General features: G+C 34.5%; 1 protein-coding gene across 3 annotated transcripts in view; it reads right to left on the minus strand.

Moving 5' to 3' along the window:
* Positions 1-17,997, minus strand: part of TRIP11 (thyroid hormone receptor interactor 11) — a 68,436-nt gene that overhangs the window by 15,255 nt on the left and 35,184 nt on the right. For all 3 annotated transcript variants that reach the window (XM_023538355.1, XM_011373154.2, XM_011373153.2), the window contains 4 exons: positions 17,569-17,672; positions 13,806-13,905; positions 3,278-3,359; positions 2,355-2,469 (listed from right to left, as the gene is read on the minus strand). In XM_023538355.1, coding sequence (XP_023394123.1) covers positions 2,355-2,469; positions 3,278-3,359; positions 13,806-13,905; positions 17,569-17,672 — 401 coding nt within the window. The remainder of the gene's footprint in view (positions 1-2,354; positions 2,470-3,277; positions 3,360-13,805; positions 13,906-17,568; positions 17,673-17,997) is intronic.

Genomic DNA, 17,997 nt, shown 5'->3' on the forward strand with positions numbered 1-17,997 from the left:
AAAAAAAAAAAAAATCAACAGAGTGAATACTAACATCAGTTGAGGGGTTACTAGATTCCAGATAATATCTATTTAATTTTTTATAACAACCCTGTATGATCAAAAGTATAATTTCCATTTTAATGCTGAGGAAATGTCCAAGGTCATAATCTGGTAAGTGGGTAAGTGCCAGAGGTGATATTTAAACTATTTTCTAGCTCCAAATTCTACTAGAAAGTTTGAGAAGGCCTAGGAGCAGGTACCTAACCAAAGATATCCATCAGAACTCCCTAAAAAGCTTTTCAAAAATATACAAGCTCAAACCAGTTGCATTACTATACACTAACCATGAACAATCCAAAAAGAAATCAAGAAAACAATTCTATTTACAATAGCATCAAAAAAAATTTTTAAAAATAAGAAATAAACTGAATAAATAAATTTAACTGGGACAAAAGACACTAAAGAATACAAAACACTGCTGAAAGAAATTGAAGAAGACATAAATAGATGGAAAGACATCCTACATTCATGGCTTAGAAGATATATTATTGCTAAGATGACAATCTTACACAAAATGATCTGCAGATTCAAGCATTTCCTATCAAAACCTCAACAGCATTTTTTTGCAGAAATAGAAAAATCCATCCTAAAATTCACATGAAATCTCAAGTTACCCTAAAGATGCAAAATATTTTTGAAAAAGAAAAACAAAATTGGAGGATGCACAGTTCCTAATTTCACAGCTTACTAGAACAATAAAGTAATCAAAACTCTGTGTTACTAACATAAAAACAGATACATAAGCCTATGGAATAGAATGAAGAGCCCCAAAATTAATGTTCACATGTATGGTCAACTGATTTTCCATCAGAGTGCCAAAACCATTCAGTAGAGGAAATGACAGTCTTTTCAACAAATATTGCTGGGAAACTGGAAATTTACAGGCAAAAAATGAAGCTAGACCCTTATGTCACTCCATATACAAAATTCATTCAAAATAAATCAAAGACCTAAACGAAAGAACAAAAACTATAAAACTCTTAGAAGAAAACATACGGGAAAATTGTCATGGCTTTGGATTTGGCAGTGGTTTCTTAAATATGACACGAAAGCGCGAGCAACAAAAAGTAAAAATAGTAAAATTGAACTTCATCAAAATTAAAAATTTTTGTGCAAATAACACTATCAATACAGAATAAGAGAAAATATTTGCAAATTATACACCTGATAAGGGACTGATATACAGATTATATAAAAGACTCCTCCAAGTAAACAAAAAAACAAACAACTCAATTCAAAAATAGACAAAGGACTTTAATAGACATTTCTCCAAAGAAAATATATAAATGGCCAACAGGGCCATGAAAAGATGCTCAACATCACTCACTAGTCATTAGAGAAATGCAAATCAAAATCATGAGATACCACTTCATACCCACTAGGATGCTATTACCAGTTTGCAAAGAGAAGAAAAGAGGAGAAAAGAAAATAGAGAAAAGAAAAAAAGAGAAAAGCAAAGAGAAAAAAGAAAAGAAAGAAAAAGAATAAGTGTTGGCGAGGATGTAGAGAAATTAGAACCCTTATTCACTGCTGATGGGAATGTAAAATAGTGCAGCAGCTGTGGAAAACAGTATAGCAATTCCTCAAAAAATTAAATACAGAATTACCATATGACCCAGCAATTCTACTTCTGGGTTTATACCCAAAAGAATTAAAAACAAGGACTCAAACAGACATCTATATAGCCATGTTCATAGCAGCATTATTTATAATAGTCAAAAGGTAGAAGCAACCAAAGTGTCCATTGCTGATGAATAAACAAAATATAGTATATGCATACAATGCTATGTTAATATATTTAACATACTCAAAAAGGAAATATTGACACATGCTACTATATGGATGAATCCTGAAGACATATGCTATGTGAAATAAGCCAGACACAAAAGGATAAATATCATATGGTCGCCAGTGGCTGTTGAGGGTCATGGGGAGGAGAATGAGTAGTTCATATATACAGGATATTGAGTTTAAATTGGGAAGATGAAAAAGTTCTGAAAATGGTTGGTGGTGATGGTTGAAACAACAATGTGAATGAATACCACTGAACTGTACACTTAAAAATGGTTAAAATGGTAAATTTTTGTTATGTTTTATCACAATAAAAAATAAATTTTAAAAAGTAAAAAAAAAAAATTATACGAATTGAACAAATACACTTTTTCACTGTAATATGAAATGATTCCATTTCCACACTATTAAAAAAATTGTATTCCAGGAAAAGTTATATAACATACAAGGAAAGAAAATTTTATACAACGCCACTGTTTTAGTTATAACTGCATTTAGAATGGCTCACATTGTCCACTTACCTGCTCCATTTCCTCCCTTTTGATACCCAGGATGCTTCCCATTAATCGTAACACTTCATGACGCTGATTTTTTGGTGTGTGGAAATGTCCAATGAAGAGATTTCTCATTAGGACTCTACAAAAATGAAAGCAGAAACTGCTCAACTAACTCAACGAGTTATCTCAATACTTGGTGTACCCAAACAATAAACACTAATCATATAAATATTTCATTGTACTTAAACAATACTTAATTATAAAAAACACTAAACAATATTTTCAAGTAACTTTAGAAAAAATCTTGACACGTCTAACTAAGAATACTTCAAACAACCTAAAATGTATAGCTTTTAAAACATCTCTTATTGGCCATCCACTTTCTTCAACCAAATAACAACTGAGATGGTCCTCATCAGTACTTCTCAGTGCCTGTCTGGGTTGATGTCAACCTTCAGGAGACACTTCAGATTTTTCCCTCCCCAGCTGAAACAGCAATGACAGTTTGTGTGCTTAACGGTCATGCTTATATTTCTCCGTTAGTGTTTATTAAAAATTTGCTAATAATATTGAAATCTTTAAAATATTAATGGTATATTTCATATATACCTAGATGTCAGACCTCATACATGAGCAAAATATGTTCAATTAAGGATAGTAAAGAGTAAAAAAGAATGGTAAGAATAAACTTTTTTCTAAGTGCAGTGGTGATGTTTTAACTCTTCCATATGGTTTTAAGAAAAAGAATTTGAACTGGGAAAATCTATTTAAGCAAGAGAAGAGGAATTATTCTACTGACTCCTCATTAAAACTACCTATATCTCATCGCTATGTAGGAAAAAGAAAAGGCTTTTAAAAACTCAATCACATATAAACATCACATGCATAAGTTTTTGCCATAAAAGTAGTCTCCATAAAATACATAAGAGTTAAAAGGCAGAGCATACTTGTCTACTTTTCCTTCTGTGCTGTTTACTAAGTTCATTAATTTCTTTTGTACATCATCCAGCATTTCTTGTCGGAGCTCATCTGTTACAAAACATGTGAAAAAAGACAGTCATTAACTGATTAAAAAAATAGCACAAATGAATACATAATGAGATCTAAGACATCTTTTCTGAGAATTTTAAATAAATGCACTTATTTTAATTAGGAATTTTTAACTACTTCCACCTCTTCTTTGGTTCAGGTAAGCAGGCTTTCTGGTATAGAAGTTACCTGGAGGCCAGAGTATGCATTAATTCACATGGTTTACCCTCGATAATCAATCCTTTAACAGAAAATTTAAATACCAGAAAAAAAAACAAAAAAGTTTTCATTCTCTTCAGAAACTTAATAGCAAAGAAGAGATTTTCACCATTGCTTCCTTGCATGAAACATTTCCAAAGCCACCCTTTAACGGAAGGAAACAGAAAGGACAATTTTAGATTTTCCTTTTTCCATTTTCCTGGCTGGACTCCGCCTTTCGGTGAGCTAAGAAAGTATCTAACACAACTAAGACCATGCATGGCTCAGGATGTAGCTGATAGGGCTAATTCTGGGGTAAATAAATTGCAAAATACAATTCATATTGCTGGTTCTTACAATTTATGACTGATTTAGAAGGATGTTTGGACTATTTTATTTTAAAATTCTTACTTAAAAAGGAAGCCATATATGTAAAATCTTGGTGGAATTCTTGGAATTTGAGCAGTATTAAAGGCAAAATCTAGGATTACGATAGGAAATAGCCTGTTCATAAATTCAACCACGCCCCTGGGCCAAGGATTTCTGGACCAGAGTTCACGCCTACCACCTCAGACATGGACAGTGTGAGCTGAGAGATGCATATTAACTTCAGACTACATCTTAAATTTCATTCTGAAAGAAATGAAGAGAAAGCTGCTTTGCAACAAAGCTCTATATTCAAATCAAGAAACACATCCAAACACTAGACGTGGACCTCTACCCACAAAACTACTCTATGAGTTATGCTGCATTTTCCTAGCAGTAGCTGGATACGAGTTCCTTTGTCAGATATTGTAAATATTTTCTCCCATTCTGTGGGTTATCATTTCACTCTTGACGGTATCCTTTGAAGTAGAAATTTTTTTTCGTTTTCTTGAAGTCCAATTTATTTTTCCTTTTGTTATGCTTTTAGTGTCATATCTAAAAAACCACTGCCTAACTCAACTTCACTGAGATTTACTCCTTTGTTTTGTTCTAAGAGTTTTACAGTTTTACTTCTAAAATATAGGTCTCGTTATGACCCATTTTGAGTTAATTTCTGTGCATGGTGTAAGGCAGGGGTCCAATTTCATTCTTGTGCACGTGGATATCCAGATTTTCCAGTGCCATATGTTGAAAAAACCATCCTTTTGCACTCTTGTTGAAAATCTATTGACTATAAATGTATGCTTTAGTTCTGGACTTTCAATCCCCACTGCAAGACTTCTGTAAATGATTTTTCTTCTGCCTGGAAAGCTCCTTTCCATTGGCACTACCTATTAACTCCTATTCACCCTTCACATCTCCGTTCCTAAGTCACTTTCTCAAAATTTTCTCTGAACCTTACAGATTTAAGCCAGGTCCATCTGCTTAATGTTTTTATTCTGTCTTGTACAAGCCTAAAATTCTGACTTACAGTGCTAAATGTATACATAAAATTGTCCAGTTTAACTGTTTGCAATGGCTTATGGTTTTTCTAAATTGCAAAAATCTGAATTGCCAAATGTAATTCATATAATAGGCTAACTTTACCAAAATAGAGATGGTTGCCATAACCATATTATAAAAGTGAGGTTTGTGTTCGGAAAATCTACTACAAACGTTTCCTTTCCTTTCTTTCCAGTAAGGAATTTAAGCTTGGACGTTTTAAAAAAAAAAAAAAAGAGAGAGAGAGAGAATAAGACTATTACTAAAGTCCGAGTCAGTAAAAGACATTTTAGATTCTTAAGGTGCACGTATATGCTATGAACACATGGTGCTGTCCAGGCCTCTTCTAGTACTACGTTCTGAATGTAATAGAACCCTCGACTATTCATAGTAAATTAACCACTCTGAATTAACAATCCCATGCACCAATTAAAGTAAGAGCCAGAGTAAAGATGGGCACGGTCTTCTCTCTTGCCCTCCTTCTCTCCTTCCCAAAGGCAGCAGAGAAACAGAAGTCAAACTTACCCCAGCCCTACCTTCCCTTTCTCTAAGATCTCCCTTCTCCTACCTTTCTCCTACCATTAATGATTTTTTAAATGTCAAATGTCAAAATGATAATTTTCTAGATATATTGGGTTATATAAAATTAATTAAAATTAATTCCACCTGTATCTTTTTACTTTTTAATGTGGCTACTTAAAAATTTTAAATTTTGCATGTGGCTTGCATTGTATTTTTATTGGATAGCACTGCTTTGCAGCATAACCAGGATATAACCACTACAATATAATTGTCTCTTATTAAAAAAGAAAAGACAATACTGAATGATAAATGGACATCTTCAGAGTAAAATTCATGAAGCAAAGAGTTGATTCTGACAAAAATGATTTTAGGAAGATGAATTAGAAAAATATAACTTTGCTCTATGAAAAACTAATAAAAAATCTGTCTTAATAAAGTTCATGTCAAAAAAAATTTTCTTGATGAAAATTCAATATTGGTATCATTTTGAATAAAATCTCTGTGTTCTGAAAGGCAGGATCAAAACATACTTAAGTCCAAAATCATAAGGTAAAAGTTTCTTAAACTCATTGTCAGAATACAAGTTAGTCCTGAGCTAATGTGATAGAGAACTGATAACTCTGCATACCTTGCAGGCAATGAAGAAAGCTGTTTCGAATTCAAGTAGTTTAAACATATTCTGATATTTGAGTCTAGAAAAAACCCTCAGAATTTGGGGGAAGAAGTTGGAAGGCTAGTATTAACCAGGAAAGGTTTAGAAAAGAAAAGAAAGTCAAATACTGACTTCAAAGGTCCCTACAGACTCTCTTTCTCTCCAGGAACCCTTATTCTCCTCCCATCAGAGATTCTGAATATTTCTCCACAAAAACTGAACACTAATTCAAACCACAATTTGAAATCATAACTGTATTTATATGGGCAGGCAAAATACAGTTATTCAGAAATGAGTTTTTAGCCAAATAAAATATCCCTGTGAAATAATCTAACATGCTCAAAAAATTCTTTCAAAGTTAAAAAAAAAAAAAAAGGCAGCAGGGGGTACATTTTAAAGTTGAGCAATAAAGCAATTGAGATTTAGTCTAGTTTAGGAAAGAGTTACTCTGAACATATGATATCCTAAAATCTGCCATATCATAGCCTCTCTCAATAATGCCTAGAGATTGCACCATGGCCTTCATCACTTGATTTGAAATCAAAACAACATAAAATGTAACTGACTACAACAAATCAGCACATCATAATTTTACATTTTATTTGTGACTAGTAACACTGTACTATAATACTGTCTTCAGAGAACATCATAAAATTAAGTCACACTCTTACAAAGTCATTTGGCTATTTCATGACTAAGCTCCCCTGGACAAGAGTCAAGTCCAGTTTAATAGTCACCTGACTAAGAACAGTGGTTGGAGCAAGACTTGAGGATTAGGAGACCTGCATATGAATTATGGTCCTGTCACAAGACCTGGATATGAATCATGGTTCAGTCACTAGGGCCAGACTTTGTTGCCTATTTTGCAAAATAAGCACGCTTATCTCAAAAGATTTTTCAGAATCTACTGACTGGTTAAATGTGACTTCTCTAAACAGTAAAGTGCTATATAAAGCATTAGTATTCATTCATCTGATTTCTTAAAATATCGTCGTTCAACCGAGCCCTATCCAATATCAATAATACATATTACTTCGGTTAACATTAACGTTGATAGTTTTTCCTCCATTTTGCCTTATTTGTCATCTTTACGAACCAAGGCAAAGGAATCAGTAGAAGAAAAAAATGTGAAAAAGATGATTTCATTTATATATATTTCAGAAAATAAACTGGGCATAGTGTCTTACTTGCACTGGCACTTAAAAAATTTAATTTAAATCTTATACATTAAATCCAACATAATGAAATTTAGCCTCTTCATTTAAATATAATCAAAGCAAAAGCTAGAAATTAGTCTTTTTATTACAGAATTTCAATGTATACAAGATCATTTTCCTCATAACACCAAGTGACATTTTAAAAAGGCATCTTGAATTTACTTATATTTGAAGTTAAGAGATTAGCATCTGCTTTGTCTTTTAACTCAATCTTTTCAACTATATTGGAGACAGAATTTTAAGGTGTAGAATACATGGTGAATACTTTCTTTTTCCATAATTATAATTATTAATTGCTAAGTGAAAGGTAATTTTTGAAATTCTACTTCCTAGCAAAAAAAGAACTCACGGAAGAATTTTATTAATAATGGTATAACCTCATTAATTTAAATTTTACTGGATCAGAGTCAGTGATTAAACTGAAATATCGATGCTAAGGTACACTGGATTATTTGTACAGTTAGAGTTACTATGTGCATTTGAAAATATTTTGTATAAATATTTTCAATGTAACCAGATCAAATTTATTTTCCCTCTCCACAGTCCTCCCTCAATCCTTTGGTATGAATTCAGGTCATTTGTACTGCATTTTTTCATATCAAAACAAAAAATTTTTTTTAAAAGATTGAATACTGTGAGTCAGGTTATATATTTAAGTTTTAAAGGTTCACATAGGCCAGCCATATCCCCACCCAAAGGACTGCAATTTCATCATTGAAAAGTCATTATGATAATTTTGCCACTTGCTGAAAGTCATCAGTACTATAGAAAATATACTAATGACAAAAAGCTTTCTAAGCTGCAGACTGAACCTCAACTCATTTCTGAAAGCTCCCTGTTGCAAATCAGCACAGAGTAAATCCGGCACCCAAAATGTTTTTTTTTCAGCCCACATAGGGTTATTATTATTTTTTTTTTTTAGAAAACCTTAAATGAGGTGCCACATTTATATATTGGAATATTTCACATAGAAGTCTACATTTCCAGTGTCTCTTGAGAGATCTGAAGATGTGGCCACACTGGGCCACATTCTTACATGGCAAGTTGGGTGGAGCTGAGGTTTGCTGCCCCCTATGAGGAACTCTCCAATTCACCATAGTAGTCTCTGCTCTTCTATGTTACAATTTGGGCCCCAGTTTACAATTTGTGTTTGTGATCCATACTCAGAGTTTCATTTCTTCACACAGCAACCCATTTCTACCTCTACCCACTCTGCACTCAACACACCCTGCCACCCCCCACGCACACTCTTATGGTCATTACTAGTTCACACAATCTTCAGCCAGTTTCCAGATTATGCCAGAGCTTCACATGAATTCCTCCCTCTCTAGAATGCTCTTCCCCAACTCCCTGCCTGTTTAGCTGCACCTATTCATCATGCGAGTGAGGTCAAGTACACTCTTCACTGGCCTTTCCCACCCTGCCGCGCCACCACTGCCAAGTAGAATGGACCGCGCCTTCCTTTCTGAACACCTCGCTGCACCTATGTGTTTACATGCAGCCTTCCCTTTGTGTGGGACGGTAAGCCTCCTGAACGCAGGACCTTGTCCCCTATCTTCATAGCTCTAGTGCCTATTTTAGTGCTACTACATAACAGAAAACAATGAATTTTTGAAAAATAAATTAAAGAATGACTGATTTTTCTCTGGAAAGGGAGACTATCTGGGAAAAACAACACAGGACAAAAAGAATAAATGATTTATGTTCTGAATTACTCATCCATATGAGGGAAAATACACAAAACATTAATTCAAAACATTCTTGTCGCAATATAATTTACTTTTTCCTTTATACTTAGAAGAATTAATAAAACACACATGTAAAAATATAACCATTAAGTTGAAAAGGGCTTAATTATTTATCTAACTGATACAAAATTTTTCTTAACTAAAATTTTGGCATTGTGTAGTATGCCCAGATGTTTATATCATCACAAATAATTTTTTTTAACCATTTATGGCAATTCAGAAAACTGCATCTGGTATTTCTTATATGTTTCCTCTAAAATCACCACTTCTGCCAAAAACATCTATAAAGAAATCCCTCAAAAGGTTTGGGTAACAAAGCGTCTGGGAATGTATTTGGCCTATGTTCAACAGGACATTATATGTTTTCTTGTATAAATCATGTCCTGGAAAACGGGAATGTCTTTATTTAAAATAAAAACTCTACCAGCCAGCACCATAAAGGTAGTTCCATGAAAAGCATTTTAAACTTCTTTCATATTTGTAGTTTTAAAACACATTTTTATGCTTCATATTACAGGTTTACTAGGTCTCATTTTATACATTCTTCTAGATTTTCTGGGGGAAAAAACACTAAGGAAATTTTCCATTCTCAACTCATAGAAGACTTTTTTAAAAGCAGTCACCAAACCCTCCTTTAAAAAAACAGTAATCGGGCATAAAGATACAAGTATAAACTAGTAGGCAGACCAAAAAATTTTCCCAGTGCTAGAATCTAAACTTATATCGTTTATGAAAACTTACTGTCCTTTGTGTACTACAAAATTCACCATCCTTTTGAATAAGTTATCAAAACAAAAACTATTTTGTACTTTCAACTTCAATTTTATATCATTTTCATTTAAGCAGGAATTTTTCTCAAGGATGATGGTAAAGAACAAGAAGCATAAGAAGGAAAATGTCAAATTTGGCCATAAATATAGCAAGATAACATATCTTTTAATGGTTAAGCTGTAGTCTAGGTTTCTATAGGTGTATATTTTCCCATGAATGACAATTCCATAGAAATATGAACTCTGATCAACTAAGAATAGTTAATGAAAGACACTGTCCTATGTTAGAGGGCTAGTGTCTTGAGGTCGAAAAATCAATAAAAATATAAGACGGCATGTGAAATAAGCCTTTGGAGCAATACTGAAACAGAATACTTTCAGGTAAAATCTTGCAAGAATAATTTCTAAAAAGAAGGAAAGACGTAATTCTAGTCAACACTATCTATTAAAATATAACACCTATAATATCTTGGGGTTTTCTTTCATTGCTACTTTATCTTGGTGGGAGAGAGGGAGGAAAGACGTTCTTAAACTTTCAGGGTGAAACCCTACTACTGGTTTAGGGCTCTGCTCCAGTTCCTTTCCTCCATGGAATGTCCCTGACCCTCCCTGGTCTTCCTGGGGAAGGAAATGTGCACTATCTTAAGACTATGAACCTATGGTGTGTCTGTGCTCTGTGTTACTTTCTCGAAACAAGGATTCCTAACTAACATGCCACACAGTATCTAAAATGAAGCCAAGTAGTGGTTCTCATTAAGTACTTAATGCCTGATAAAGCATTTTCATACAAAGCCTGTTAATATCCTGAACTCTTAAGCGCAGTTGCACATATTTGGGACTAACAATTACGTATTCTAAGAACAACTGAAATCATCAATAATTTACTGTTTTAACACTGATATTATACGCAATAGCTCCCTTTTCATATCTGACCAGACTGAATCATTTCATCTTTAATAGCAATGACATAATCAAGCATTTCAAATAAAAAAAAAATCACTTTTTAAAGTGAGTTTCCTAATAATTGTTTAAATGCTGAAACTTCATATCAACTAATCATCAGTCTGCAGATGCTTAGAGATAAAACAATACTTTGCTTCTACAATTCAAGTCTCTATGTACTTCCTTGCAACAAAAGCCAATCTGTCCTTTTCAAAATTGTTTCTCCTGGCAAATATTTTTGCTGTCTGGCCAAGTTTTGTGTTAAAAATAAAGTACAGTATTACATCAATCAACATTTAAAGTACTTAATGATCTACGAAAGAAAATATACAATGATCTTTTGAAACAACCAAGTCAAAATTTTATTTATATTATCAAATCAAGAGTGCAGCTTTGAGAAAATGAAATCACATTTTTGTTAAGAGATATAAAAGCAGTATCAAGCGTTTAGGTAATAAAAGAAAACAGATTGTTAAGAAGAACTGTAAATGGCAAGAATAGCTTAAAGACAGCAGAACTAACTGTCTATTTACTCCCCTTCCTGTCTGTGCAGTACTGGCCTCTTGCCTGCCCTTTCAAATACCAGTTGTATAAGCATGAACGAGAGCTTTTTCTGTAGCTAATGTTGGGTCCACAAAACCAGTGCAAAGTTGCTGTGCATTTACAATGAATATTAACTGTAACTTCTTACATGAATAGGGACCTAAGTCACCTAAGACTTGTCATTTATAATCAAAATCTGAAAATATTCTACTATTCTACTGGGGGCCTAAATGGGTGCCTGAACAAGTACTAAGTAGTGCAGGGACTTTCATAATATTCAGCAACTACAAAAAGTCATAGAATTTTTTTATCTTACCATCATCTGCTGAAAATGACTCAGGTAGATGTCTAAAGGGGGATGTGATGTTAAATATTATAATAGCGTGACATGCAGCAGTGAGCTGTCACACAGATCAGTGAATTGGTTCAGAATACTGCCTTTTCACCTCCATTAGTCTAGCCCCACCCTAAGATATCAATTCTTTGGCTAATCCTTTGGGTGCCTAGTGTGTCTCCTCTGAGTTGCTCATGTGTTCTAGATCAGCAGTCCCCAACCTCTTTGACACCAGGGACCAGTGCTCCTATGAGACTCTAATGCCTGATGATCTGAGGTGGAAGTGAGGTGGGGATGCTAGCTCTGGGGAGCAGCTGCAAATACAGACAAAGCTTCGCTGGCTCGCCTTGCTGTTCACCTCCTGCTATGCAGCCTACTTCCTAACAGGCCACAGGCTGGTATCAGTGCGCGGCCTAGGGGTTGGGGACTTCTGTTAGATAATGCTGCAGCTGCACTGGCCTTCAACCTAACTAGACTGATTTCCAAATATATACTGCCTCCATATAAGGGCAACCATTTCAACATGTAGGATACAACAGAGGATACTGTGCTGTCTTCAAAGGAGATGGAGATATACACAACAAATATAGGTCAGATTATAAATAACCACTTTCCTGTCAGGAAGAAATCAGTAACATGGAAAGAACATGAGCTTTGGTCAAGGGTCATGCAGCTCAATGCTGCATGTCACGCTATTATAATATTTAACGTCATATCCCCTTTTAGACATCCACCTGAGTCATTTTCAGCAGATGATGGTAAGATGAAAAATTCTATGACTTATTGTAGTTGTTAAATGTTATCAAAGTCCTTCCACTACTTAGTATTTGTTCAGGCACCTATTTAAAAGAGAAGAGTTCCAATCTCAGTTTAACTTATAAAATGGAACTAATATCCCCTACTTTACTTGTAAAGAATAAACAAGGGAAGACTAAATAATACAGTATATGTTATGTAAAATGTCCATGATACTCAATATATAACTGTTTGCTTGCTGCCTTTTTCCATCTCCTTTACTAGATTTAGAGTTCCAAGGCTAGCCAAGTCTTATATAGCAAACAGAGGACTTTTAGTTGGGCAGTAATTTGCCTCATAATCAAGTTATCTTGAGGAAAACTACATCGAATGGTCTATCTTATTGTTTTCTGTATTCCTAAAAATCATCTCCTGTCTCCTACTGGATGTAGGCCAACTTACTGGGCTTGTCCTTTGGTACCCACGTTTCGGTGGTCCTTCTCTGCTGCTTCCTTAGCAACCGAGTCACTATTTCTGTAGTCTGACAGTATTTCTGCTGTACCATTTTCTATTTTTGCCTATTTCTAATTTCTATTTATTTTAGGTGGTACTTCTTAGTCCACATGTGCAGGTGCTCACAGTGCAAGCTGGTGCATTTCTAGGTTCCACTATCACCTTTACAGTAACTTTAAATCATTACCTACTAAATGCAGCCCAAGAATGGCTTCGGCTTCCTGGGGCCCCTTAAATCAGAGATTAAATGAGGACATGCCATCTTTGTCAGCTGTTAGATCCAACAAGCACTTATTAACCATCTGATTATCTGAGGTCCAACTGAAAATCCTAAACACAGGACTCACCTTAGGGAACTGACAGGATTTACGAGAAACCTTACAAGCATCAAAAAATACATGATGAGTGCTCTGTATGTAAAGCACCATCTATAATCATAAAAAGCTAGTTCTAACCAGACATTCATTATACAAAAACATTACTCCTTTACTTGGCAATGCTGCACACTCTAACACATCCGATGGCTTTAGGCAGGATGAACATGGATTGATTAAGGAGAAGTCATAATCATAAAAGGTCAGGTCGGTCCAATCAACTTCCTTGATGGTCAACAGGGTGACAGCCAACACACCTGGTCTGCCTCAATACCAAGGAAAACTAACTGGACAGCCAGGGCCAATTTATGACTCTGGTTTCACTAGGATCATATTCAAATTGAAGCAAACTGGTCATGGGAGATGGAAATGGAAGTCACCTACCAAAGGAAGCTGGTCTCACCCAACTGTACTGCTCCCTGGGGAAAGCCTACATTTGATTCAACACCAGTGTTGTAAGGGGGACAAAAAGGAAAAGAAAAAAAACCTACTTTGTTTTTTAAGTTCTTCCATTTGTTCTTCCTTTAAATCTAACTGTTCCGTGAGTCTTGATGCTGCATCCAATGCAGCATTTGCTTCATCCAAACGCTCCTGAGGACGGAAAGTTCATTAAAAAGCAGCATGAAAAACTATTTCACAAACTACAGGGCTGGAAGACATCTTAGAATCAATCAATCCTTTTTAGTTCAGCTGATGAAGCTACTCCTCTGTGATGCTGGGCAAGATCACACAACGAATAAATGTCAAAGATAGAACCCACACTTCACAACACAATTTGGTCTCCTTTAGAGTAACTAATTAGAAAAGGAGGATGCCACAAAAAGACAACATGGTGACGAAAGTAAAAAAAAAAAAAGTAGCAATAATAAGAGAATAAAAGCTACAAAAAGCAGATACAAAAAGTCAAGATGTTCTTTTCAATTTTTGCAAGCCTAATGGGTATACAGTGATGTTTCATTATTATTTTATTAATTTTTATTTCTATAATTACTAGTGAACTTGAGCACTTTTCATGTTTACAGGACAGCTACACCTGCTATTCTGTGAAATCCTCTTTGCATATCTTGCCCGTTTTTCTACTGAGCTGTCTTTTATCAGTTTGTAAGAGCACCCTGTGTCGTAGATATGAACCCTTTGTCATCAGTGCTACAAATTTCATTTGGCAGACCTGCCAATTGTCTATTGACTGAATAATATCTTTTGCCATGTAAAAGTGTTTAAAGTGAATATAGTCAAACATGCCTACTTTGTTTTTATAGCTTCTTGAGTTTTAGTCTTGGTTAGGCTCCTCCTTGTCCCTAGACTGTACATGTGGTCTTCTAGATTTTCTTAAAAGATATTTAATTTTTTAAAAAAATTTACATCTTTAAAATAATGTTTCTCAATGGAGAGTGCTTTTGACACTCCTGGCCCCTGACCACTAAATGCCAGAAGACCCAGGCAGTCACTGTAACAACCAAGGATACCTCCAGACTTCCGGGACCACTCTCAGCTGAGAATCCTCACTTTAATACAATTGGAATTTACTTTTGTATATGATGTAAGATGGGGCTCCAATTTTTATTTTCTTCCATATAGACAGCCAGTTGTGCCAACATCATTTATTAGATAATATATCTCTTTTCCCATCAAATTGAAATTGGTTTAGTTTAGGATTTAGTTTTAAACTCTTGATTATATCTTGAGCTCTATTTCTAGGTTGTCCTCTGTTCCACTAATCTAGTCAATATGGTATTGATTTATGGCTCTATTTTGATATTCAGTAGGTGAGTCCTTCCTCACTGCTGTTCTTTCACACAATTTTCTTGGCTACTCTATAGAGTATTCACCAATGTAAATTTCAGGTCAACTTTCACCATCTTGAATCAGAGCGTGACAGCTTTTCGACGTGTCATCTTGGATAGGTCTGAGTCCCCAGTTATTCAATCAAACACAATCTACATGTTTCTGTGAAGGTATTTTACAGAACAATCAAAATACTCCTAATCAGTTCAATTTAAGGAAGACACATTATCCTGGATAATCGTAGTGGGCTTGCTTGAACCAGCTGAAAGTCCTTGAAAGCAGGGCTGAGGTTTCCCCAAAAGACAGAAGAAATTCCTTCTGTGGACAGCAAGTTTGGCCCGTGACCATGGAGTCCCATCCTGCTTGTGGGGTTCTTTCCTAACCACCTGGGAACAGCAACTTTGGCCCCAGCCTGTGAGTTCCAGTCGGCCTGTGCTGTGATCTTCCCATTTTGACTGCCGGGCCTTACCAATTTTGAACTTGCTTAGCCAGCCCCCAAAATCACATTGCCAATTCCTTGTAATAAATCTCATAGGTGTGTATCCATATATAACACACATATATCAATAATTAAGTGTATATGTTTGTACATATGTGTTCATACATAAAATGTTTAATATTCAAAATCTGCAAAGCTAAATGTAGTATAAAGAAAATTTAAATAAGCTTTCAAATGATTTTTTTTAACCTCATAGCATTTACATTTAAGAAATTATTAAAACTCAAAACTACATCAAGACTTCAAAAATTAAGTTAGATTTTGTTATTCTTTCTATCATCTGTTTGGTTTTTATTTCATTAATTTCAGCTCTTATCTATTAATTCCCTCTTCAGTTTCTTCTGATTTATTTTGTTCTTTTTCTAAATATATGTTACATTTTAAATTTTAAAAATAAAGCTAGTTTAAAAAGAAAATGTGACTTCCATTCCAGTAATATGACAGACTATACACTCCGGACCCACTGGAAACAACTAAAAGTGTTAGATAAAATATCTTTTTAAATGTATTAATGAGCTGACCAGAAAGGAAGCATAAAGGTCAATAAACATATTAAAAGATGCTTGACTGACCTCATTAGTAGTCAGAGAAATGCAAATTAAAACCATAAGAAGATAGCCCTTCCACTACCACACTGGCAAAAATGTAAACTATTCTGATAATGCCACCAAGTGTTGCCAAGGAGGTAGAACTCTCATGCACACTGGCAGGAGTAAATTAGCACAACTGGCAACATTTAATAAAGTCGAAATTGCTCATACATATCCCACGACTCAGCAATGCCAATCAAGACACACACCAGAAAGAAACTCTTGTACATGAACACCAGAAGGTATAAACAAAGAAGTTCAAAACCACATTGTTTATATCAGAAAATGAAATGTTATTTAGCAATAAAACAGGTAAATTACATATTCATGTAATGAATAGAACAGTGAAAATAATGAACTGTCTGCACACAGTAACACACAGTAACATCACTGAAACTCATGACATAATACTAAGCAAAAAAAGCAAGTCACAGAAGAATGATTCAATTTATATACAGTTCAAAATTCCATTTATACAGTGTTCAAAAATATATAAAACAAACTGTATTGTTTAGAGTGCAAATCTGTATGTGATAAAACCATTAAAAAAATTAAAAAACCAAGGGGGTGACAAACATAAAATTTTGGAGTAGTGAGTTACCCAGGACGTGATAAGAGGAGGATGAAGTGAGGAGAGCACAAGGAGCTTCAAAGGACAACGTTCTATTTCTTATACTGTGTGGTGAGCATGTAGGTATTTGCTGTATTGCTATCCTTATATTTTATACATATTATCTATATATTTAATAAAGATTTCAAACCTTTAAAGGAAACGTGGCTTCCCTTATTTGGAATATTAATGTGCCTGAATAGCATATTCACCAGTAATGACATGTAAAGAAATTTTATTACTTTCCATCAGCTATCACCAGAGTCTACTCATGACTTAGAAAGTTTATCCTAAATCTAAAAGCAGGTTGCTTTCGTGTCATCTGTCTTCATGAGGGTTCGTTTTATTTATGTCTTATGTATAATTTTTGTATGTATGAAATGCAGCATAATAAATAAGGAGAAATATTTTAAAGGATTATGCTGCAAGAGAAAAAGATCTAATGGGATAATATACATTATTTTAATCCATGTGAAATACAGTATGCAATATATTTTAAAAAGAGAAAATTATAAAGTTAAAACTGTAGATTTTTTTCTTGTGATCTCTAAGATACCCATCTATACTAATGAATTTAAATCTCCTATCATCTCATATTTGCTGTGTCCTGAGTGTCCTGTTCCCTCTTATGCCCCAGCACAGGGTACAGGTTAGCCACTCAAACAATATTTACTAAATTATTTGTTTAGAAGATTATTTCCAAGACAAAGATTCTACAACTAATTGTTTCATTAATAATAAAATTACAAGGAAAAATTATTTCAACCAACCTGTAATGACAGCATTTTTCCTTCCATATTTTCGGCTTTTTTCTTCCATTCAGCTACCAGCTGTTGGTTCTTTTCTAGTTCGGCAGAATACATAGCTTTTTCCTCTAAAAAAGAAAAAAAGTTACTTAAACACATATGACTGAGTGGAAGAAGCCAATCTGAAAAGGCTACATACTGTAATATTCCAACTATAATGACAATTCTAGAAAAGGCAAAACTATGGTGGCAATAAAAAGATGAGTGTTTGCAGGAGGTAACGAGGAGGATGAACAGGCAGAGCACAGAGGACTTTCAGGGCCGTGAAAATACTCCGTATGACATTATCATGATGGAAATGTGTCATTACACATTTGTCCGGATCCACTGAATGCACAACACCGAGAGCGAAGCCTCGGGTGAACTATGGACTTTGGGTGACGATGATGTGTC

The sequence above is a fragment of the Pteropus vampyrus genome, unplaced genomic scaffold (genome assembly GCF_000151845.1).
Source record: "Pteropus vampyrus isolate Shadow unplaced genomic scaffold, Pvam_2.0 Scaffold219, whole genome shotgun sequence".
Classification (NCBI taxonomy): Eukaryota; Metazoa; Chordata; class Mammalia; order Chiroptera; family Pteropodidae; genus Pteropus; species Pteropus vampyrus.